Source organism: Eleutherodactylus coqui, chromosome 6, assembly GCF_035609145.1.
Source record: "Eleutherodactylus coqui strain aEleCoq1 chromosome 6, aEleCoq1.hap1, whole genome shotgun sequence".
NCBI classification, from domain to species: Eukaryota; Metazoa; Chordata; class Amphibia; order Anura; family Eleutherodactylidae; genus Eleutherodactylus; species Eleutherodactylus coqui.
The window spans coordinates 203,538,067-203,564,025 of NC_089842.1; the positions used below are offsets into that span (position 1 = coordinate 203,538,067).

Sequence of the window (25,959 nt, forward strand, 5' to 3'; positions counted from 1 at the left end):
TTGGTACCGAGTCCCTCTCTCTTCACTTCTAACTTTAAGCTAGTTAGGCAAAACTCCACTCACCAGCCATTGTCCAAACCTTGGGGAGTTGCGGAATGTTAACCAGGGTTCCCACGTGGTGTGGTATGCAGAGTATTTTGTGTCGTCCTTTGCTCTTAGCTCTTCCATGCGGCCTATATCGTCCAGAGCGGTTACCCAGTCCACCCTTGTGGGTGGGTCTTGGGTTCTCCATAACCTCGGTATCGCTGCTCTCATAGCTAAAAGAAAAAACGAAGGATGCTTCTCCTGTTGTTTCTTATAGATCCCGGAAGGATCAACAAGAGGGCCATTTCAGGTGTCAGCACTAGAGAGTCCCTGTTCAAGGCATTATATAGAGATTCAATTTCCTTCCAGAGTGTCCTGACCTGCGGGCAGGTCCACCATATATGTGATAGTGTACCGATCCCTCTTTGACATCTCCAACACAGGTCAGACACCCCAGGACAGTATTTAGCCAGTCGCGTACCATCTCGTTAACAGCTTATAATTGAGCTCCTGGTGACTACTCGAGACTGTCATATTGTGAGTCAAGCATATGGCTTTGGCCCAGTCCTCCTCGGTCACCTCCTTTCCCATATCTTTCTCCCAAGCCCTCTTAAATCCGCCTCCGGGGTCCAGTCCCCCCCTGGTCACCAAAAAGCCATAGACTGCGGATATCTCCCCTCTGGCCCTCTGAGGTTCTTTGCACATCACTTCGAAGGGAGTGTTTGATGCCGTCAGGTCTGGAATCGGACCTAGAGCTCGTATGTAGTGGCCAATCTGAAAGTGTTGGAACCACGCGCCTGTCACATGCCCTCTACCCGCTAAGAGAACGTTTAATGGTAAAAGACCTTCTCCATCCACCACGTCTTTAACCCTAGGGAATTCGATGCCCAGTCCATCCAATAGGGGTAATCCCATATCTCCCTGAGGGAAGTCCGGGTTTCCTCTCAGTGGTGTCCAGGGTCCAGGGACCTTCACCAGGCTATGTCTCAACGCGAAACTATCCCACGTTTTTAATAAGGAGCTTATAAATGAGGAGACTCTGATGCCCCTCTTTCCCAACCCGTCTCGTAGCCAGAAGAGTCCCCGAATCCGTCCCGCCGCTACCTCTTGCTCCAACTCAACCCAGCGCTTGGTTGTCCCCTCATGTACCAAATCTAGAACCGTCTTGCAAATGACGGCTCTGTAATAAAGGAGCAAGTCTGGTAATCCTGTCCCGCCTTTCTCCCTTGGTTGAGTCAGTAGTCTATAGTTTAAGCGTGGTTTGGATCCCCCCCATACAAAGCGCGTCACTGCCTTTTTCAGTTTTACGAAGAAAATCCGTGGGACCTGTATGGGAAGTGTTTGATATAGGTATAGGAGTTTGGGAAGAGTGTTCATTTTAATGGCGCTAATCCTGCCGAACCATGAGAGGGTCTTCGGTCTCCATCTCTCGAAATCGTTTATCATGACAGAGTATATGGGTTCGTAGTTTAACTCATAGATCTTCCTGGGGTCGGTAGGGAGAGTCACTCCCAGGTATTTAATGTTGTCCTCTCGCCAACTCAGGGGGAATAATTGTTTAAGCCGCGTGGTCCCTGACGTCTGAAGTGTAATATTTAAAATGTCAGATTTTTTCAGGTTGATCTTTAAGTTGCTGACCTGGCTATAACTATTGAATTCCTGCAGGATAGCAGGCAGTGCTCGGTCGGGGGTTGGTGATATAGACTAATAAATCATCCGTAAACAAGGCAACCTTGTGCTCTTGTTTAGCTGTTTTGTAGCCTTGTATTTCTTCGTTTTCCCTCAGGGCGTTGGCCAGAGATTCCATAACCAGGGTATATAAAGTCGGAGACAGCGGACATCCCTGTCGCGTTCCATTCTTTATGCTTATTGGGTTGGATAGCCTCCCATTAACGCGTATCTGTGCTGTAGGATTATTGTAAAGGGCCATTACCCATCTAATTATCCTATTACCTAGCTCTATCTTCCTTAACGTAGCTTCCAAAAACTTCCAGTTAACACGGTCGAAGGCTTTTTCGGCGTCTACCAATAGGAGGCACAGTGGGCTATTTTCTTCTCGTGCTTTTCCTATCAATGATAGGGTCCGTATCGTATTGTCCCTGGCTTTTCGTCCTGTCACAAATCCCACCTGATCTCTATGGACTAGTCCAGGGACAATAGGGCGTAGACGCGCGGCTATCGTTTTGGCTAATATTTTAGTATCAACATTTAGTAAAGAAATTGGGCGATAGTTTCCGCAGGACATGGGGACTTTACCTGGCTTTGGGATAACTGTAATAATTGCCTGTAAGGCTTGATACGGGAAGGGGCATTCTTCAGACACTGCGTTGAAGGCTCTGCTGAGCATGGGGGCCACCAAATCTCCACATATTTTATAAAACCTGGGAGTGAAGCCATCCGGCCCCGGGCTTTTCCCTATTTTCAGATTTTGGATTTCTGCTAATATTTCTTGGTCCATCATGTCTTCCTCTAACAGTTCTTGGCTTTCCGCTGAGATCATTGTTGGCGCGTGTTTTTGTAGATATTGGTCTATCTCGGATGTTTCCACTGTTTCCTCTATGTTGTATAGCTCGCCATAGTATTCCCTAAAGCATTCCAAGATCTTGCTTGTTGCATGGACTTTACCCTTGCTTTCCGAGTTCATTGCAAATATATGTGCCTGGCCCTCCCTTGGGTTTAGGGCCCTAGCCAGCCAAGAACTGCATTTATTGCTAAATTCATAATATCCTCCCTTAACTCTATCCCGCAAGTGTAGGTACGCCTGGTCCATATTCCCCAAAATTTGCTGGCGTAGTGTTGATATCTCCGCTTTTAAAGATGGGGAGGCGTTAGACTTATTGGCCTGCTCCGCTTTTTCCAGTTGGGATATTAAGCTTGCCAATTTAGCTCCCCTCTCTTTCTTAAGTCTTGTCCCATGGGAGATGAAAACTCCCCTCAGGACGCATTTCAGGGCCTCCCACTGGATGGTTGGGGAAGTTGCATCTGTTTTGTGGATTTCTCTAAAGGATTCAATTGTCTGTCTGACCTCTTGCAGGCAGCAAAAGTCACCCAGGAGGTTGTCATTTAGTCTCCACGTATTTAGTCCCCTTGTTGTCTCCCCCCCCAGCAGGGCCCCGTATACAGGCGCGTGGTCCGACCAAATGAAGTTGCCAATAGAGCATCTGAGGTTCCAGTCCAGAAGACCATGGGAAACAAATATATAGTCCAAGCGTCCATAACTATTATGGGTGATGGAGTGATGGCTAAAGTCCTTGACCTCTGGGTGAAGTGTCCTCCAGAGATCAACGAGCTTCAACTCAGATAATCGTCTCCGCAATCTACGCAGGGCCACCAGGGAGAGACTGGACTTACCCACAGAAGTGTCCAAAGCCGGATCCCAGGTAAGATTGAAGTCACCGCCCAGCGCGATCTATGAGCCCGCTGCGAATTGGTCCAATTCCCCCAGTAACCGACATCCGTAAGCGATCTGACCTGCGTTGGGGAGATAAACGTTAGCCACTGTTATTATGCGGCACCCTAGGTCGATTCTAAGAAAGATGTACCTGCCTTCGGTGTCCACTCTGGAAGTAAGAACTCTGTGAGGAAGGTTCTTGTGGATTGCAATAGATGTTCCGCAGACTTTCTTGTCTGGGTGTGTGCTGTGATACCAGCTCGTGTAGTATTTATTGTTACTCTTGGGTAGGTGATCTTTTCTATAGTGAGTCTCCTGCAGCATAGCTATCATGATCTTTTTTTTATGCATATGGGCCAGGATTTGACCTCTTTTGGCCGGGGCGTTCATACCCCTGGCGTTGTATGTGCAAAAAGATAGGTTTGTCATGGTGGTGTAGAATGGTTGAGAGTGAGCTATTGCTGTCCATGAGACCAGGGACCAAGATGGGTAGTAGGAAAGAGAAAGAGAAAGTAGAAGTGGGGAAGGGTTGGGGGAATAAGAAATGGAATGACAGAAAGCAAACATTCTGTCGACTGGGACGTACATTCCCAGTCTAACCAACGGGAAGCCAACCATCGGTCAGCTATAGACGACACTATTGTGGCGTGAACCCAGTGAGGAGGGGAAATCACAGATACCCGAGCAGCCTGGCCACCCGCCGCCCCCGCCCGCCATCCCTGTGGTTGGCTGCACAGCTTGTAACTTTAGGCGACTTTGGCAACAATAATAACATAGTTGTGCGCATAAGCAGCTATCTGCTTCTAGTTATCGCTTCAGTCTACCGGTCAATCCAGACGGTGCATTATAGCAAAACTCGATGGCTCACACCAGGTCGGAGGAGTTCAACTTCCATGGGTGTTTACTAATCAGCGTTGTTGTCTGTTGGCGCGATTGCTGGCTCTAGGGCCTTGGGGTCCCACCTCGTGCCAGGTATCTCTGGGGCCAGTTATAGGTAGTGATGGCAGGTGGGGCCAGTCCGGCAGTGCTACCATTGGAAGTTCCAAGGTACCTAGAAATCTGGGGAGATCGGCTGGAGATCTAAAAGTCCCTGTCTTGCCGTTCCTGGAGGCCGTAAGCTGAAAGGGGTATCCCCACCGATACAACATTTTTTTGGCCTTTAGGATATCCAGCAAAGGTCGTACGGCTCTACGCAGTTGCAGGGTGCGTCTTGCTAAATCTGAGAAGATTGCAATAGTAGAACCGTTGTGGGTTAAAGTGTCCTTTCTATCGCGGGCGCACTTCATTATGGCTTCTTTTTCTTTGAAGTAGTGTATGCGGCACACGACGTCTCTTGGCCTCTTGGGGTTATCCGGTTTGGGGCCAAGAGCTCTATGTATGCGATCAATTACAACCGGTTGATCGGGACTGCGGTTTAGCAATGAACTAAAGAAGTTTCGGGCCCAGTCCTCCAGTTGGAAGGGTGCCACTTCTTCGGATAGACCCCTCAGCCGTAGGTTGTTGCGCCTATGGCGATTCTCGAGGTCGTCGATATGCGCCAATATGTCTGCCAGTTGCAAGGCTTGCGCATTGATTACTTGGCTGTGAGTCTCTAGCGTGGAAAGGACTTTTTCCTGGGTCTCCTCTATCTCGTTTACACGGTTCCCCACGTGTTTAAGCTCTTGGTGTAAAAGGGATAGCGCCTCTTTAAGTGAGGCCTCCAGCCTCTGGAAGTCCCTTTTCGTCGGGAGAGATCTCAAATGCTCCTTCCAGTTCCAGTCGTCATCCTCAGTGGAGGCTGCATCCGGGGAGGTCGGGCGGGCTGGTGTATTTTTAATTGTCATGGCGTTTTTCCTGCTTGCTGATTGCGGATAACTACCACTCCTGTCTGGCAAGACATGAGTGTCCGCTGGGGTGTGCAGGTGCTGTGATGCTCTCTTTCCCCCTGGAGCACCCCTGTGGCTTTGTGAGTGGGTATGGTTCTCCTCTTGGGGCTGTGGCTGGATAGCGCCCCTGATGCACCCAGGGCATCCCCTGCTCTGTTAGTGGGCTGTTTGTGGTCCCTTATTCTGGGAGCCTGTGTGTTCCACTGTGGGGTCACTGTCTGCCTCCTGTGAGGCTGTGCTGTGTGTGGATGGCTGCTTAGTGCCCCACTCTGTTGTGGCTTCAGTCCAGGGAGTAGGGCTGTCTCCTCCCCCGTCGGCCGTGGAGCCCACACCCAGGGTTTTATCCCCACACTCATCTGTCCCTGGTGGTGCTAGTGGTATCGGCGATCTCGGCTCCTCCGCTGCGCTCGTCTCCCCGCTGAGCGCTGTATGCTTCGGGCGCACGTGGTCCGGCGCCATTTTGGATGCAGGGGCCGGCAGCCCGCGGCCGCCGAAGAACCTCTCTATTCTCTGCGGCTCGTCCTCCGCCGCCTCCTGTGTCTTCCCCGCGGTTCTCCTCTTCACCATGAGGCCGTCTGGAGAGTCTTTGTGCCGTCTGGAGTCCGGTAAGCTTAGATAGCCGGCGGGTGCAGCGGGAGCCCGGCAGGGACGCGTCTCACTCCGGCATCAGCAAACTCCGCCCCCTATTTATTGAATTTAAATGGTTACTAACTTTTCAAACAACTTGTGCAAATTTGAGGTGTATACTGTAACAACACCGTCCATAGGTACTATTTAGTGAACACTTATTTTGTGATCAAACTGGTGTTCACAGATCACCTAGCAACACACACAAGTAGACAAGGCTTTGTGATAATGTAGCAGAGCTGATTAGGCTTTGGCTTGACAAGACCAGGTATAGCAAGGTTAACCTGGTTTGGCAGTTCATAGGAATAAAACTAGAAGCCAACTATGTTGATATTTAGCAAGAGATGAAGTCCCAGAGCATAAGGCTGGGTCTACATGGAGACTATTTGTAGTGGTTTCATGCACTGGGTTGGAGCCTCAGGTGTAATGGCCGCAGGTCTGGAGAGTAGTCATGGAAAAGCCAGGAGTCAGCAATGGAGTCAGTTTGCAGTACAGATGAATGAGGCAGGTAGCGTAGTCAGAAGGGAAGCCAGGGGCCAGCAACGGGAAGTCTAAGTAAGATCACAGAGGAGCAGGCGGAAGTAGAGCTTGATCAAGGCTTGAAGCACAATGATCACGCAAGGAAGGAGGGGTCAGAGCTAGGTTTATATTGCAAATGTAATCAGGGACAGGGCAGAGCCAGAACAGACACTGGACAGCAGGATCCTGGAATCTGGCTAAAGTTTGTGGGAGAACTTGTCCAAAGGCCTGGATGGCTCAGCAGGGAAAGACACCGATCTGGGATCAGTAGGTCCTGGGTTCTAGTTCTGATACTTTTTATAGTGTGACTTTGCAATTATAACTACTGACTTACATCAGCAGTTTAGGGTTCAGCACTAAGCTGTGTGCAGCTAACAGTGTGTTGTTGGCAGTAAAGGTGGTATGACCTGGCACATCAAAAATCTGTAGTGATGTAGTGAAGAAACAACCAGATCATCGTGTTTCCAGAGAGGTGATGCCCAACAGTGAAATAATATAACATTTTGGTAGTTCTACAGCTGTTCCTTGGAGTAGGCGCGTGTTGAGTGTTGTGTTTATCTTGCAGAAGGATATAGTGGTTGTAAAGCAATTTTAAGTAGTAGGAAAACCCCTTTTAAAGACTATAAGATTTGTTGTTGGCTATAATTATGTGTTGAAGAATACAGAAAATGTACAATGTATATTACTGAAAAGCAAATCTGTAAATGTTTATCATTAGAGATGAGCGAACGTACTCGGTAAGGCCGATTTTGCAATCAAGCGCCGCGATTTTCGAGTACTTCACTACTTGGGTGAAAAGATTCGTGGGGCGCCGGGGGGGCGGGGCGTGGCGTGGTGGAGCGGGGGGTAGCAGCGCGGAACAGGGGAGAGCTCTCTCTCTCTCTCCCCCCCCCCCCCCACTCCCCTCTGCAACCCCCCGCTCACCCACGGCGCCCCCCGAATCTTTTCACCCGAGTAGTGAAGTACTCGAAGATCGCGGTGCTCGATTGCGAAATCGGCCTTACCGAGTACGTTCGCTCATCTCTATTTATCATGTTTTAATTGGGCTAAAAAAAACTGTCCTCGTTTTGTTACTCTTTTTTTTTACTTCTTGATAAGAAAAAAATAACTGCTCAGCTTTGAAGGTAATCTATAGATGCAATTTAATGTTTTCTTCTGTTTTGATGCAAAAATATAACTTTATCAAAGTATGACTCCAGACTTAAAAAAATTTTCCTTGAAGCCATTGGCTCCTAAGATGAAAATTTTACAGCCAAATTCCAAAAATATATATTAATACATACACGCATATATAGCTATATACAGATATACTTACTGTTATGTTTCCCCTTCTTTCACGGTACAATTACATTCGGGTTTCCCCCACTTCAGCAGTATAATTATATTTGGTGTCCCCCATCCCCGCAGTGTGATAAGATACCAACATAAAGTACACATATAGTAAGTGTTATTTATTAAAGGAATTGTTCAATCAATGAAAAAATGTTTTGCATTGTTAGACAGCCACACTAAAGTGACATCTCCCCCACCATAGACAGGCTGCTCACCTCTTTACAACACACTTAATCTTTTATTTTGTATCTTGCATAGATTAATGGGCAAAACCTGTTTTTAATTATTTCCCTCTCTAGTTGGGCTGATGCTCAGACTCAGATCCAAAATATTGCTGCTTCCTTTGACCAAGAGGCTTCCTCTATCCTGATGGCAAGACTGGCTGTGTATAGAACAGAGACTGAAGAAGGTCCAGATGTCTTGAGATGGCTGGATCGTCAGCTTATTCGGCTGGTGAGATAACATTTGAAAAAATTAATGTTTATAATTGTAAATAATTGATTGTAGATCTACATGTTTATGTTCTGAAGCTGGAGGGAAATGTGTAAACCAACTGCACATATACTCCAGACAGATTTAGACGTCACTTTTTATTCACAATAGTTTGAGATGCACATTTTTTTCGAGAGATAAACAATCCCATTAAGTTACAAACAAAATAAGTCAATATGCCACAAATACTATACATGCATAAAACATGGGAAAACTCAAAGAAAATAGTTGAGTTGGGCATCACTATTCTATAAGGAAAAAATAGATTATATAAAGAACAATAGCAGCAATGGTGGAGACCGAGCGAGTCAGTGCCAAAGAGAATTAAACTAACCCTAAACCGTTCTTCAATTATACACTTATTGGCAAAAAAAATCAAGCATCTAGAAGGAATTTTTTCTGTGTGATTGTATCATTGATATAAGTAAGTGATTACAATTTCAGAGCAAAAGGAGAATTTGTGGAAAAGTACCCTGGTGTACCGCCTCTAGCTAGGACATAAGATGTAATACAAATGGGCATGGAGGCTCTAGTAGCCTGTTGTACCACCTCTAGCTTGGATACAAGATGTTATATGGGGGGGCATGGAGGCTATAGTACTTTTTTGTACCACCTCTAGCTTGGATGTTATATGTGATACTAGCGGGCATGGAGGCTTTAGTACCCTGTTGTACCGCCTCTAACTTGGATACAATATGTGATACGGGCCGGAATTGAGGCTGTAGTACCCTGTTGTACCACCTCTAGCTTGGATACAAGATGTGACACGGGCGGGCATGGAGATTCCAGTACCCTGTTATACTGCCTCTAGCTTAGATACAAGATGTGATACGGGCGGGCATGGAGGCTCTAGTACCCTGTTGTTCCGCCTCTAGCCTAGATACAAAATGTGATAGAGGGGGGTATGGAGGTAGCAGCGCGGAACAGGTGGGAGCTCTCTCTCTCTCCCTCTCCCCCCCACTCCCCTCTGCAACCCCCCGCTCACCCACAGCGCCCCCGAGTACTTTTCACCCAAGTAGTGAAGTACTCGAAAATCGCGGTGCTCGTTTGCGAAATCGGCCTTACCGAGTACGTTCGCTCATCTCTACTCAGGTGGCAAGATGGTTCATCTAATCACTCCACAACTCTAATTATTTGCATATCTGCCTGAGATGTAACTGCTTGCTGAGTGTTTCAGTAAAACGACAACTTCTTCTGAGTGCTTGAATTATTTTTTTAAAGAGTGTACGAATAGTGTGATGAGTTGGTAGTACTGATCGCCATCTTTCCTCCACCAGATGGGTGGCAGCACACCAGAAAATCATGTCTGGGGTAGAACTTAAGTAGAGACTGCGCATATTTATTTCCGCTCGCGGGCAGGAAATTGCGTTTTTACATAGCATGCTATGGGCTGGATTTGCTACGAAATTCGGAAGAGGAATCCCGCTCTGGATTTTGCTATGCAAATCTGCCCGTGGACAGGAGGCCTTAATAGCAGAACAGAATCTTTCTCCGCTGGGCATTTTCTTAAAAAATTTCAGGCCTTCTAAAGGATATTTATGGTACTGTATTCCTACAATAGTAAAAATATTAAAACTGAAATTGTGAAAAATAAAATGCAGAGTGATGAGGAGAATGCAAATATATACATTTTTCTCCACTGTACTCTTGAAGTTAAATGAAATGTCAAGTAAAAATACAGAGGGGTAAAGTAAACACTACATTAAATGTCACCATTCTCACCCAGGGAGAGGTGCTGAGCCACCTTAAAAAGATAAAAATAGGCAAATAGCTGGGTCCCGATGCATACAGCCCCGGGTTCTAAGGGAGTTAAGTAATGCCACAGATAAACCACTACTTCTCATATTTAAGGACTCTATATTGACAGGGTCTGTTGCACACAATTGGCGCTGCATAGCAAATGTGGTGACAATATTCAAAAAATGAACTTGGAAAATATAGGCCTGTAGGTCTAACTTCAAATATGGGGTTTCTAAAAGATTCTATCCTGGACTTTTCAGTGAAAATAGCTGTAGAACTCCATATCAACACATTTGATACTGTGCAACATAAAAGATTGGCATATAAAGTTAGACTGCAAAAATACATATAAGGCCACGTTCACACGGATGACAAATTGCGTGTTCGTTCAGCGCATGCTTTCCAATGGGTTAATTCACATGTGCGATATTTTGGAGTGTGCAACATCCCGACACAAAAACCTTGCGGCTCCCACAATTTGCACGCAACTCGTGAGGTTTTGTGGCCCATGTTTCCCTATGGAGTCTTCCTCTCTGTTGCATTGCATCACATGAAGATGCGATTTTTATGCGGTGTGAAGCAACTTTGACAATAGGAAATCCTACTGTCAAAACCGTAACCTAAGCCCTAGCTGCAGGCAAAAAAAAGTATACATCACCTAGCAGTGCTGTGTGGAGCTCTGCTGCGTCTTTTTCCAGATCCCCGATACTATTCTTCTTCATCTCTTCTGGCCGGGGATTTAAAAATCCCTGTTTCTAGAAGCGCTGCCTCTATTTGGCTGACGCTTAGCCAATCACAGCCAGTGCTCGATGAACCAATCACCGCCATGTATCCAGCGCCAATCACAGCCACTGCTTTCAGGAATTGGTGATTTTTCAATTTCCTATCCAGAAGAGATGAAGAAGACCAGTGCCAGAGATCGGGAAGAAGCTGCAGCGGAGCCCTCGACAGCACGTCTAGGTGATTGCTGTAGAAATTAAAAAAATTTAAAAAAAGCATACAAAGGGCTTAGTTTCGGGGAAGGGCTTATATTTTAAGCACCCCACACCCCCGAAAATCCTCACATGTAGTGCTACAAAGTCACGCGACTTTGTAGCACCACATGCGACTTTCTAGTGCTACAAAATCGCGGTATCACCGCAAGAAACCGTAGCGATATGGCACGAACCAGTGATGCGATATTGCTCCGATTTTCTCACTGCAATGCCGTGTCGCCCGTGTGAACGAGACCTAAGCGGATAAGTAAATGGCTCAATGATAGAAAGCAGATGGTTATTAATGGTATATACCCTGATTTGGTCATGGTTACTAGTGGACTTACACTAGGTGTAAAAACCTATTTTCTTCTAGATGATGAGTATCGTACCCTCCATTGTTACACTCACAGTCCTTGGTATATAAATAGATATTAGGAGAGACCCTTGATATATTTATACATAGTTCTTAGATCGTCCCGCAACTATTTTTTTTTCTAAACTAAATAACGCCAATTTTGATAACCTCTCTGGGTATTGTAGCCATTCCATTTCATAGAATCATTTATTACTTAAGTTGCCTGCTTTTAAACATGTTTAAACTCTGATATGTCTTTCTTGGGTACTAGTGCCCTAAACAATATTCCATGGTGGTCTGACCAGTGATTTGGAAAGAGGAAAAACAAACATCAGGATTCACCCCATTATCTAATTTGCCTTGGATGCAACTGCCTGACATTGGTTGCTCTAGTTACATTCACAGTTAACTTAAATCCCCAAGTCTTTTACCCAGTGTTTCTTATAGAATGGTGGAGTCGGAAGAGACCTCCAGGGTCTTCGGGTCCAACCCCCTGCTCAATGCAGGATCACTAAATCATCCCAGACAGAAGTCTGTCCAGTCTCTGTTTGAAGAAAAAGACAGCTGAGGGACGACCCAAGAACTATGTATAAATATTTTAAAGGTCTCTCCCATCATTTATTTATAGCCAGGACTGTGATGTAACAAGTGGGGATCCTCTAAGTCTAGAATAAAGAAAGTTTCTACATTGACATAGAAGGCGGTTCTTTACTGTAAGAGCAGTGTGACTATGGAGCTGTCTGCCTGAGGACGTGGTGATGGCGATCATTAAAAGAGTACAAGAGGGACCGGGACACCTTTTTTTGAGTGTAACAATCTTACATGTTATAGTCACTTATTACTTCAGTAGGGCCGGTGATCCAGAGATTAATCTGTCGGCTAGATTTTGTCATTGATGACCTTTTGGGGTCCACGGCTTAATCAATAGGAATGTTTGCATCCTTCCAAATTAATGTTATGAGACTGTGCGCACAGCCTGAAGCAATCACACTGACACAGGTTCAGCATGTATAACTTCTTCAATTCTGCTTTATTTGTGGGCACGAAGCCTCTTTTATAAGGTTTAACATATCTCCCCTTTTTGGGCAGGCCAAAGATTACATAGATACAACGTATTGTTTAATTATTGGATAAGCATCTTGAGATTCTTCCATCATCTGGTCATCTGTTATTGCCCGTCATGTGGTATCAGTCCGGAGAGGGCAGGACAAGATAAGTGGGTTGTCTTGGACACCACGTGTGGATGCTTCGATATGATTGAAGGTTACAACTTGCACTATTATTAGTATAAATTTCCTATATTATTTGCATACGTTTCCCGTAAAACTGCTTGTGTTACTATTGCGTTAGCTAAAAGCGGTAATGCTTTAGACTGCGGTTACTTGTGTCTGATTTTACTTCTCCTAAAGTTACTAAGAATCGGGAAATAGAGCGTTCTTGCTAAATGTTAAATGCTAGCTTCTGCTTGCATCTATAGGAGTTAAGAGAATGTAAAGTTTCATTATATATATGAGGAAGTGGATATATTGGATACATGAAGAATATATCTATATTTGTAGAAGAGCAAACAAAATGGAAAAGTACTGTCATTGGTATACGGAAAGCATAACATTTATAAAAACAGGTCCACTGTCCACTGCACATGAAATGTATGTCCATTGTCCCGAAAATATAGATATAGCGGATATCCACTACAAACCCCCCTTGAAACTGTCCGTTTCACTAAACTAACTACACTAACTGTCCCTACACTACCCCATATTAATCCTCAACCATTGACCCTCCTCGACGTCCCAGATTGTGGAGCAGGTAGTCATCGGGGTGGAACAGGTAGTCATCGGGTTTGGAATACACTGTACACAACAACAAATAGAAATTAGGATAACTATAGAGGTGACAAATATAATTAATAACTTCTTTTTCAGAGTAAACTCTAGTGCAGAATGTTCTGAAAACTCAGTAGAGTGGGCGGTCCTTCACAACTGTCGTTCAGGCTTTTACTACTTCAGGTAAACACTGCATAACTTGTGTAGAACCTGCCTTCTTGACGCTACCTCGATTCATCCACAAAGAGTGCAAAATTAGGGCTATTAGTGTGTCAGAAGGGGTTATCTAATGACTGATCAACATGACTGAATCCCTGTCTCATTAGTAAGTGTATAATCATATCTATCAGTCTGGAAGGAAAAACTACAAGGTGATTATTCCCACTTCCCTTTTCCAGAGGCGGCAAGGTAGCCGGACCAGGGGCATTGTAACACCAGCATGTTGCGTGGCATGAGCAGAGTGCACTGCAGATAAAATAAAGCAAAATCTTAGCGAAAACCTATCACAGTGTTCTAAATACACAATGTTTTAAAGCTTATTTTTTCTCTTCTCCTGTAACTGAGGAAACAGGCTAATAAAAGGTACTTAGTCCGTTTTCTCCATTGCCTTTGTATCTTAGATTTTAGGGTACCGTTCATCTTTCCTACTTTCTCACTACTCTGTGTATGGTAGTGTGTGTAAAAGGCCAGGCATGTACCCAGGGCAGACATGATGTTGCATTATTTCACCTGTGAAGTGTGTACCTTCGTTTAACTCATTCACTTCTGGTACCCTGTATCTGCAGATTACCTCATTCATGAGGTTCTGTGCGGTTACCTGCTTATTTACTTTGGTAACAGGGTAGGCCTCCAACCTGAAAAGGCACCAACAACAAGCACATATTTATATTTCCCAACAAGTGGGAGCTGAATGTAGTCAATTTGCAATCTCTGAAATGGGTAGAGTGGTCTAGGCAAGTGTTATATGGCCACCTTACTTCTGTCCTGACTCGCATATGGCAAATATCATGCAAAACTGTACAAATGATGCAGCAGCTACAGAGAACCCAGGTGTCACCTGTTCTCGTTCGGTGCCGATGTCATTGCTGCTTTTGATAGGTACGTCTTTCTGTGTACCAGTTGGGCCATCATGGGGCATAAGGACCATTGTAGGCTAGTTCTGCTGACTGTTCGCCATACGCCATCCTGTTCTGATGCTCCCATCTCTAGTCCGTTTTCACTTTCCTTCCTGGCTGGCTTGTAACTGTAAAGTCCTTAGCATATCAATGTGCAAAGTTTTTTATCACTGACGTATGCTGTCAGTATCTTCTTTTCTTCTTCTTCTTGCTTCTCCACTTTGTCAGGTAGAAGTAGGGCATCGATGAGACCCTGCACCACTGCACCATTCTTAATTGGCTGTCCTACTAAGATAAGAAACTGTCTGGCCTTCCATATTGGGCCATTATCATGAGCTATGCCAAATGCATACCGGGAATCAGTGTAAACGTGTGCCGTCTTACCTTCTGTCACTCTACTCGCCTCAGTGAGGGCCTTCAGTTCCGCTTCTTGCACTGAGACATGCGGAGGCAGAGCTTCTATTTTTAGGACATCTTGTTGTGTGACCTCTGCATATCCGGTTTGGAGTCAGGAAGGATTTTTTTTCCCTAAAATGAGGAATATTGGCCTATACTTCATGGGATTTGCCTTATTCTCTATCGACATTGCAGGATAATAGGTTGAACCGAATAGACATATGACTTTTTCAGCCTTACATACCGTACTATGTATTATTATTCTCTTATTTGTAACTCTCCAGCTATTGTGAAATTTCAACTCTTATGATGCTTGGACAGTCTGCAGTTGTTGAGCCACGCCGAAGAGTCACCATTTAAAGAATAGTGCTGTACATTGCACAGTCTCTTTTTGTATCTGCGTACAGCGAAGATAAAGTTGTGTATATTGCATGAAATTTATAAACCTATCTGTAAGCACTTGATTTTTGTTTTAACAGTGCCAAAAGTTTGGAGAATATCACAAAGATGACCCCAATTCCTTCAGGTTTTCAGAAACATTTTCTCTTTACCCCCAGGTATGTATTGGCTTGTTTTCAGTACTCACAATTCAAGCTTTACAGCTTTGAAATTAATTCCTACATAATTACTTAAATAGTTTCTCTGAGTTATTTTTTTTTAAATGTCTGCTCCCTATGCATAAAAATATTAAAAGATCATAAACTTCGCTCTCCTGAGTCCCATCAGCTCCAGCCCGGCATCCTCCGGTCTCTCCTATGACACTGTTTTTAAAGGTTGCAGTCAACTTTTGTACAGGATGGAGCGTTTGAATTCTGAGATCTGCGACACGGCACTGGAGCTGCCAGGGTTTGGGTGAGGTGAGTATAAAATCTTTTATTATTTTTAGGAATGGGGAGCAGCGATTTAAAAATAAAAGTTAACTTAGACAACCCCATTAACTGAGTGGGTAATACTGTGAAATACGGGTGAAATAAAAGACTTCAACTAACTTAATATGCATACAATAATAATGTACTGTGCAAAATAATGCCACTAATTGCGCAGACATTAATAATGCTTATACCGTACATGTACTGAGCTATATACAATATATATTAATACTTGTTAAAAAAGTTCAAAAGTGGTCTGGATGCCTTTCTTGAGTACAACAATACTATAGGTTATAGTCACTAGCTTACTTCAGAAGGGTCGGTGATCCAGGGATTATTCTAACTGTCAAATTTGGAGTCAGTAAGGAATTTCTTTCTGCAAAATAAGGAAAATTGGATTCTACCTCATTTGGGTATTTTACCTTTCTCTGGATCCAAAGACTGAACTAGATGGACATATCTCTTTTATTCAGACTTGCATACTATGTTACTTTCTGCTGTGTATATATAAATAAATAATGCTGCCAAATGCTGTACATATATATGTATACACTTATATGTTTGCATTATGTATATATATTTGTACAGTATTTAGCAGTATTATTTATATATGTAGAAGTAACATATATATAATGTCTCTCTCTAAACTATAGATAAATAATGCTGCCATATGTTGGTCACATGAATTGTGGTAGTATTTAGAGTGAATGGCCACTTAATTGAAGACATCTTCCCTTTCACAATTAGGGCCTTCATGTGGAAACGAAACATGTGACCCCCTGGAGTGCAGCATAAAGTCAATTGACTAAAGGCCCATTTAGACACAACGATTATCGCTCAAAATTCACTCAAAAGCAGTCTTTTGAGCGATGATCGTTGTGTCTAACTGCACTGCCATTGTGCAGTTTTCGTTAAGCCATCGCTCATCATTGTCTTTTAGCGTGCTGAAAGACAACGATGAGCCTTATCAGGGATTCACAGCACGATAGAGCTGATACTATTGTTTCAGCTGTATCCCGCTCCCTGATGACAGGCTGGGTATGAAGAACAGAGCGGTCCAGCTCTGTTCTCCATACCCCGCACAGAGTGCTTGGCTGTATAACAGCCGGGTGCTCCGTGCAGAGAATAGCTGGATGCAAAAGACAAGTGGGGATACCCCTCTGGTCTTCTGCATCCTCCGCTCGGAGTACTCGGCTGTATGACAGCTGGGCGCTCCTAGCGAGGAACACCTGGATGCAGAGAACGAGCATCCCCCACAAGGTGATCAACGTTTGAGCAATCATATTGCGATGTAAATTACACAGTGATTATCGCTCAAAAGACATCTTTTCGGGCCAACAGTCTGTGAAGTGACTGCACGAGCGCTGATGTCACCTCTAAGGTCCAAGAGATACAAAAATGTCTACCAGCAGCACTCTTTGTAAGCCCTCGCTGGGCTGGATCAGGTGTATCTATGCAGCAGCCAGCCAGAAATCCAACCCACTGTTTGCCAAAAAAGGTATCCAAATACAAAAAGGCTCGGCAGCATAAGTAGTTGCAAATGATGAAAAAAGACTTTATTCACCCATAACACCAACAGGCAGCGACGTTTCGGCCAAAGTGTGGCCTTTTTCAAGCTAAGGTCATCAGCGCTCATGCAGTGCTTTCACACTGAAAGACTTGCTGGCTGCTCACGGGCTTCTCATCCGCTTCTCGCTCAGCACTTTCTATGGGTGAGTCCTAATGAGATAATTTAAGCTGACAGAAAAGTCAGCTTGAACGACCACTAACAACAAGTGAGCAATAATTTCACTTCACACTGAATGATTATCGCTCACTGCGGCCATTTAAACAAATTTTGAGCGATAATCGTTGCGTTTAAAAGGGCCTTATGTTTTCCATAGATTAGGTTTATTGTGAATCCATATTAAAACTGGACAATTGACTGTAGTTATTTGCTGCTACAATATCCTGAGCCAGTATATGAAAAACTGCCAAACTTTTGAGGTTTTCTCGTGTCAAGTGTTAATGACAGTGGTGTGACTGAGGAAAAATGCCAAGCAAAATGGGATCCTGTTGATGTAAACAACTCGTTGACTAATGGAGTTATTGGAGGATGTCAAGAAACATTGTGAGAAGCAGGCAGTGTACAGGCTAGCAAATTTGAGCCAAATACAAACATTGGTGTTCACATTTGTCCTTTAGCACAACTAGTTCAAGTGCCATTGATAAATAAAAACAGAAAGGCAAGGCTCCAGTCAAAAGAATGCAAAAAACATGATGAATCCAGATTTCCCCTCGTCATCCTGACAGCATACACCTGGAGGTTATCCGCTGGACACCTGTTGGGACAGGAAGCGAAAACACAAAAGGCAACTCCCACCAACGGCTCACCAGTGTCTTCCTGTCCCTACAGGACAGTCCAAGCGGAGCCTCCAGGTGTATGCCGGAGGTGAACAAGGAGGAACTCCCAAGCAGCCTGCCCGCCCGGGGGGGACGTCCTCTCTATCGGGCTGGCAGGGTCTGCGCGGGTGAGACCCTACGTGGGGACCCTCACCTGCAGGATATCACCCAGCATATTCCCCACGAGGGAAGAAACTCCCCAGGGCACTTCCTACGTGGGTAGCTGACTGGTGGAGGGACCCCGGCAAAAAGACTGCCTCTACTCACCCCGTCTGCAGCCCCGGTCTAGCAGCAGTGTGTAAGATCCTTGACAGCGGGGTAAGCGCTTCTCTCCGGCACTGAGGTATGACAGCGGGGACGGCGCGGCCGCTCGCGATCTACAGGCAGCATGGGGTGTTCCTCCCTGGTGTGTGGCAGTGTGTAACAGCGCATCCCCCGGGTCGGGCGCGGCGGCGTGATGTCAGCGCGGCCGCGTCACGTGGGGGCGTGGCCTTGACCCATTGGGGGCGTGGCCTCGTTCGGGGGCGTGTCGGCGCCAAATTTGAAACTTTAAAAGGCTGAATAGTCTTTTCAATGGCACCTGTCTGCACCTTATGCTGGGAAACTGCAGGATGTCAGCCAGGGAGGACACCGAGAGCAGTCTACCTGTAAGTAGACCTTCTTATATGCTTTTTTGCCGGGGTGAAGAGGAAAGATAAGGTGCTGGAAATTTTCTTTGCTATCTCCGTTTCCTAGGACAGAGATGCGCAAAAGAATAGAGAGGCTAAAAAACGCTTGCGGAAATGCCCGGTCTGTTTACGTCGGCTAGAGGAAAGCCATACAAAACCGCTGTGTACAGATTGTACAGCAAAAGTGATCCGTGAAGAGGGCTCCTCTGCCATGGCGGACATCCGGTCCGTAATCCGCGAGGAAATTGAAGCCTCTCTCTCCTCTCTCCCCCTTCCGCCCACCACAAAAAGGGCAAGGCGGATGCATATGGAGGAGTCTGACTCTGAGGAAGGACTCTTAGAAGACTCCCCCTCGGAATCCATGCCGCCAATGGAAGACGTGAAGAAATACTACTTCTCATCGGCAGACCTAGGTCATCTGCTTAACGCAGTCAGACGAACCATGCAGGTGGAGGAAGAGGTTCCGCAGCAGCCATCAGTTCAAGATAGCCTGTTTCGGGGACTCCAGCCTCAGCCTAAACCAACTTTTCCAATTAATGACATTCTGAAGCAGTTAATCCTGACAGAATGGAAGCAGACGGAACAAAAATTCTTTCTATCAAAGGAATTCAGGGACCGTATGGTCTTTGCACCGGACGATGTCGAATTCCTAGAAAACACCCCCAAGGTGGACCTGGCCGTGGCTAGGGTTTCAAAAAAAGCAGCCCTCCCCTTTGAGGACGTCTCACAATTGCGGGATCCACTTGATACAAAGGTGGACTCGCCGATAAAAAAAAGCCTGGGAGATCGCAGTCCTGACCATTAAGGCTAATATTACAGCTACGTCAGTGGCAAGGTCCATGACAGTCTGGCTGGACCAACTCCAGACGTTGATTACCCAGAGGGGCTCTAGGGAAGACATCTCCAGCTGCCTTCCCCTCCTCCAACAAGCAACCGGGTTCCTAGCAGATGCCTCAATGGAGTCGGTAAGACTCGGAGCTCGTTCAGCGGCTCTCTCTAATACAGCCAGGAGAGCCGTCTGGGTCAAGGCCTGGGCGGGCGACAACGCATCAAAAAACAGGCTTTGCGCCCTGCCTTTCCAAGGACATAGAATCTTTGGACCTTCCCTGGATACCCTCTTGGAAAAGGCATCAGACAAGAACCAGGGACTACCCATGGAGAAGTCCTTCAAGCGGCCTCCCTCCTCCTACCCTCCATCCTTTATTCCCCCCAGGACATACAAGGGGAAAGGAAAGACTGGACGCTGGTCCTACCCCAAGGGAGGAAAGGGTGAGATACCGCCCTCAAAAACCCTACAGGTCAGGGGTAGGCTGATGGGGTTCGCCCTCAGATGGAAGGAGGTGACCTCCAACCCCTGGGCCCTACGCCTAGTTACGGAGGGATATAGAATCTAATTCTCCTCCTCCCCTCCTAGGAGGTTTGTAGTTACCCCCTACCAGTCGTCCTCGGCTGCCCAAGCCCTCCAGCTGGGGGTACAGGAGCTGTTATCCTTAGGGGCGATAGCTCAGGTTCCCATAGAAGAGCAGTACAGGGGTTGCTATTCCCCCCTGTTCCTCGTTAAAAAGCCCAACGGGTCTTATAGAACCATCATTAATTTAAAATTTCTAAATAGGTCCATCTCATACAAAAGATTCAAAATGGAATCAGTACGGTCGGCGATCCCCTTAATCGCACAGGATAGCGTCATGGCCACCATAGACTTAAAGGACGCCTACTACCACGTCCCCATACACGCAGATTTCCAGCAGTTCCTGCGGTTCGCTCTGGTGGTTAATGGATCAGTCTCGCACTTCCAGTTTACGTGCTTGCCGTTCGGGATTTCTTCCGCACCTCGGGTGTTTTCTAAACTAGTGTTGGAGATGGTGGCGGCACTAAGGACAAACAAAGTGTTGATCGTCCCGTACCTGGATGATTTCCTTATCATAGCAGGATCAGCCTCAGAGCTCCGGTCCCATATCGATCTCGCTCTCCACCTGTTTGAATCATTGGGCTGGATCATCAACACTGCCAAGTCTAGTCTCCTTCCCGAACAAAAGAAAAAATTCCTCGGGTTTATTCTGGACTCTCACCGCCAGTGCTCGTCCCTTCCCCTAGAGAGGCAGAAGGCAATATTAGAAGAGTGTCAGGCACTTTTTCTCTCTACTAAAATCTCCCTTAGGAGAGGCATGAGGGTCCTTGGCCTCATGACATCCTGTATCGGGGTAGTCGCTTGGGCCCAATTACACTGTAGAACCCTCCAGGACTTCATCCTAAGTAACTGGGATAGGTTACCCACCTCCCTTGATCAGTCAGTTCTTCTTACCTCCAAGATAAAGAGATCCTTGGAATGGTGGATGTCCACTTCCAACCTCGCCAGAGCCACAGTTTGGTATCCCGCATCCCCAGTTTCTATTTTTACTGACGCAAGTGCAACTGGCTGGGGGGCCCATTCAGGTCGTCATTACGTCCAAGGGGGTTGGAACTGGGAGGAAGCTATCCAGTCCTCCAACTATAAGGAACTTTGCGCTGTATGGAAGGCAGTCCGTGGCTTCGAGACAAAGGTCAGAGGTAGACACATAAAGATCTTTTTAGATAACGTAACAACTGTGTCCCTCATTCGCCACCAGGGATCCACGCGGAACCCCCGACTTCAAGACCTGGCGGCGAAAGTTCTCGAATGGATAGAGCAGCGGACACCTTCCGTCACAGCATTCCACGTAAGGGGCCCAGAGAACTCCATGGCGGATCATCTCAGCCGCACGAAGATAGATCCGGGAGAGTGGACTCTACATCCACACGCATTTCAGCGGATCATAGAAAAATGGGGGACACCACAGGTGGACTTGTTCGCCTCATGGGAGAACACCAAATGTCCCCGGTTTTTCTCCAGGGGAGCAGACGAGGGTTCCCTGGGAATAGATGCGCTGTCCCAGGCCTGGGATTGGGACCTTGCATACGACTTCCCACCCATCCCCCTGATCCCATTAGTCCTGAGAAAGATCCGGGAGTCCCCAGGCTCTGTCATCCTGGTGGCTCCATTCTGGTCCAAAAGACCCTGGTTTCCGCTCCTGACCGCTCTCTCGACCCAGGACCCTCTACATCTTCCGCAGAGAGACGACCTCCTACAACAAGGTCATCTGATATGCCCAGAGGTCCGGAAGTTCAGGCTGGCGGCCTGGAAACTGAGCGGGTAAAGTACCTGAGACAACGGCTATCAGGAAGGGTAATAATTACCCTAAGCGAGAGCCTCAAAAAATCTACTAGAGTCATATACGCTAGGGTCTGGGACACCTTTTCTAGATGGTTGGGTCATAGTATCCATGACCTCCAGCAACCTAACATTAGCCAGATATTGGCGTTCCTACAAGATGGGCTAGATATGGGGCTAAGACGTAGTACCCTTAAGGTCCAGGTGGCCGCTCTTGGAGCCTTCTTTGACTCCCCTTTGGGGGATCATAGGTTAATTAGGAAATATCTCAAAGGGGCAGTCAGATTTCACCCGTTTGTGAGAGAAACCATGCCTCCCTGGGATCTTAACCTAGTTTTGCAGGCACTCTACGCACACCCCTTTGAGCCCTTGGAGGACCTATCGGTTAGGATTCTTTCCTATAAGGTAGCCTTCCTAGTCGCTATTACATCCGCTAGACGGATTGGAGAAATCCAGTCCCTCTCTATCAGGACTCCGTATATGACTATCTTCCGAGATAAAATAGAGTTTAAACCTGACCCCTTCTTCCAACCGAAAGTCCTCACGGACTTTCACAGGGAACAACGTATAGTCCTTCCCTCCTTCTGCCAGGAACCCCGTGACACCACGGAACAGAAGTTCCATAATCTAGATGTTAGACGAGCAGTCTTGAAGTACTTGGAGGTCACGCATCCCTTCAGAAAGTCTAATAACCTTTTTATTCAATTTCAGGGTCCGGGCAGAGGAGGGGCCGCTACTAAAGACTCCTTAGCACGATGGGTCAGACGGGCTATAGCAGAAGCATACCGATCCCAGGGGATTTCCCTCCCGGGCAACATTAAGGCCCATTCCACCAGGGCGGTCGCCTGTTCCTGGGCGGAAAGGGCCCAGGCGACAACCGACCAGATTTGCAGGGCCGCCACATGGTCGAATACCCATACATTTACAAAACACTACCTCCTGGATTTAGGGGCCAGCCGCGATATGACCTTCGGGCGTAAAGTGCTACAAGCGGTGGTCCCCCCCTAAAAAAAAGCCCTCAGATTGTTGGCACTTCTCCAGGTGTATGCTGTCAGGATGACGAGGGGAAGACAGGAATTAGGTCCTACCTGTTAATTCCTTTTCTTGAAGTCATCCTGACAGCATAGGGGCTTTTCCCTCCCCTTGAGTTATGTTTACGTGAAGTAACGTACTGTATTATGATTTCCGTATTAAAAAATATTGGTTGAGCAAAGCCGGGTCACTGTAGTCATTTGGTACACACTGGTGAACCGGTGGTGGGAGATGGCTTTTGTGTTTTCGCTTCCTGTCCCAACAGGTGTCCAGCGGACAACCTCCAGGTGTATGCTGTCAGGATGACTTCAAGAAAAGGAATTAACAGGTAGGACCTAATTCCTGTCTTTTCATGCATCACGCTGATGGAAGGGACAGAATTTGACGCAAGCAGCTTGAATCTATGGACCCTTCTTTTCACTTGCCAACAATTCAGGCTGGTAGAGGTGGAGTAATAGTGTGAGGAATATTTTCTTAGCATACTCTGGGTCCTCTGATACCTGTGGATGGACGGCTTAACAAATTCCTGTGGTTCTGAAGGCTGAAGGTAGTCCAGTGTGCTAATAAATGGGAGTCACTAATAAAGTGTACACATAAATAATGCCACCATATACTACGTATGCTGCACATATAGTGTGCCATAATCTGCACTCACAAATAAGATATCTATATATGTGTCTGTGTGTCTGTCTGTTTGTCCTTTATGCGCTACTACATCATTCATCCGATCGCCATGAAACTTTGGGAAATTGTTGAGTACACTCCTGGGAAGATTACTGGCATAGTACATCTATCCTATGATAAATGGCGCGCGTGCGAGCGTCGTCGACAGTTAGGCCCCCCCCAATATAGATCGTTCGATTTCCATCATTGCCACTAATTCTCTCACTTCCCGATGTCATAGAAACATGAAATATGGCACGAGCATTGATTGTCATAAATAGGACAAGTTAATAGGTCCCAACTCGATTATTCAATTCTAAGCGCAAAAGAATTAGTGTCCAAATTTTACGTACGGAATCTAATTCTCTCACTTCCCAATGTCATAGAAACTTGAAATTTGGCACGAGCATTGATTATGTTATAAATAGGAAAAGTTAATAGGTCCCAACTCGATTAATTAATTCTAAGCGCAAAAGAATTAGCGTCCAAATTTTACGTACGGAATCTAATTTTCTCACTTCCCAATGTCATATAAACTTAAAATTTGGCACAATCATTGATTATGTCATTAATAGGAAAAGTTAATGGGTCCCAACTCGATTATTTAATTCTAAGCGCAAAAGAATTAGTGTCCAAATTTTACGTACAGAATCTAATTCTCTCACTTCCCAATGTCATAGAAACTTGAAATTTGGCACGAGCATTGATTATGTTATAAATAGGAAAAGTTAATAGGTCCCAACTCGATTATTCAATTCTAAGCGCAAAAGAATTAGCGTCCAAATTTTACGCATGCAATCTAATTCTCTCACTTCCCGATGTAATTTGGCACGAGCATTGAATATATCATAAATAGGAAAAGTTAATGGGTCCCAACTCGATTATTCAATTCTAAGCGGAAAAGAATCAGCGTCCAAATTTTATGTACGGAATCTAATTCTCTCACTTCCCGATGTAATTTGGCACAAACATTGATTATGTCATAAATAGGAAAAGTTAAAGGTTCCCAACTCAATTATTTAATTCTAAGCGCAAAAGAATTAGTGTCAAAATTTTACGTACGGAATCTAATTATCTCACTTCCCAATGTCATAGAAACTTGAAATTTGGCACGAGCATTGATTATGTCATAAATAGGAAAAGTTATTCGGTCCCAACTCGATTATTCAATTCTAAACACAAAAGAATTAGCGTCCAAATTTTACATACGGAATCTAATTCTCTCACTTCCCGATGTCATCTATATATATAAAAATGAATGTATGTCTGTCTGTTTGTCCTTTATGCATTACTATACCATTCATCCAATCGCCATGAAACTTTGGGAAGTTGTTAAGTGCACTCCCGGGACAATTACTGGCATAGTACATCTATCCTACGATAGATGGTGCGCGTGCTAGCATTCTCGACAGTTATGCCCCCAGACAAAGATCGTTTGATTTCCATCTCAAGCACGAAAGCAAAAGGCATTGCGAGCAAGCGTGTTCAACTACAAAATGATGCATCCGCTGAACGTTTCGCAAGACAATTGCTGGATATTGAGAATGCTGAGGTAAAATGAAAGCTGTGCTGTGATTGGTTGCTATTTCTTATACTGCTGAGGTAACATGAAAGCTGTGCTGTGATTGGTTGCTACTTCTTATACTACTGAGGTCACATGAAAGCTGTGCTGTGATTGGTTGCTATATATTATACCGCTGAGGTAAAATGAATGCCGTGCTGTGGTTGGTTGCTATTTTTTATATTGCTGAGGCAGAATAAAAGTTGCGCTGTGATTGGTTGTTATATATTACACTGCTGAGGTAACATGAAAGCTGCGCTGTGATTGGTTGTTATATATTATAAAGCTCAGGTAACATGTAAGCTGCGCTGCGATTGGTTGTTATATATTATACCACTGAGGTAACATGAAAGCTGCGCTGTGATTGGTTGATATCTAGATATATAAAAACGAATGTATGTCTGTCTGTCTTCGCAGCAACACGCGACGGGTCAGCTAGTTCTGTCATAAATATATACTCTTTGTAAAAAAAGGAGGCGTTATCGTTTTGCTGCAAAACTTTGTCACACAGTTCCATCTCAGGCAGATATTATTAGAGCGATAGTGTGATTAGATGAATAGTCTTGCCACCTGAGGCCCTAAAAGTGGTTCCCCTTGCGCCTATAAAAAGGCTCTTAGAGGCTTCTTATGTGTAGTGACCTCTTCTTTCGCTTATGTACAGCTTGTTGAACATTAGATGCCTCAACAACGCAGAGAAGAGATTTCATCCCGTTACCAGAGTCTAAAGGGGGCGCTTTATTCGGGTTGCGAGAAACTGGATAGTTGTATTGATCAATTGCCCACCATCTGGACCGTTCCGACCAGACCGTTAGGAGGTGTTGGTACCAGCGGATGTGTAAGGGCACGAAGCCCTCGATAGACCAACAGTAGTAGATTTTCATCTGATTGTCTGACAAGCACGAGCAGCTCTAGCCGTTACATTGTCCACCATCGTTACA

At 45.5% G+C, this 25,959-nt stretch overlaps 1 protein-coding gene across 5 annotated transcripts in view; it reads left to right on the forward strand.

Annotated features, from left to right (window-relative positions):
- The window catches only part of SEC23A (SEC23 homolog A, COPII coat complex component), a 189,538-nt gene that overhangs the window by 118,122 nt on the left and 45,457 nt on the right, over positions 1 to 25,959 (forward strand). For 4 of the 5 annotated variants that reach the window (XM_066608625.1, XM_066608622.1, XM_066608623.1 and 1 more), the window contains exons 14-15: positions 8,058 to 8,211; positions 15,139 to 15,216. In XM_066608625.1, coding sequence (XP_066464722.1) covers positions 8,058 to 8,211; positions 15,139 to 15,216 — 232 coding nt within the window. The remainder of the gene's footprint in view (positions 1 to 8,057; positions 8,212 to 15,138; positions 15,217 to 25,959) is intronic. The other variant, XM_066608626.1, reaches the window with a different exon arrangement.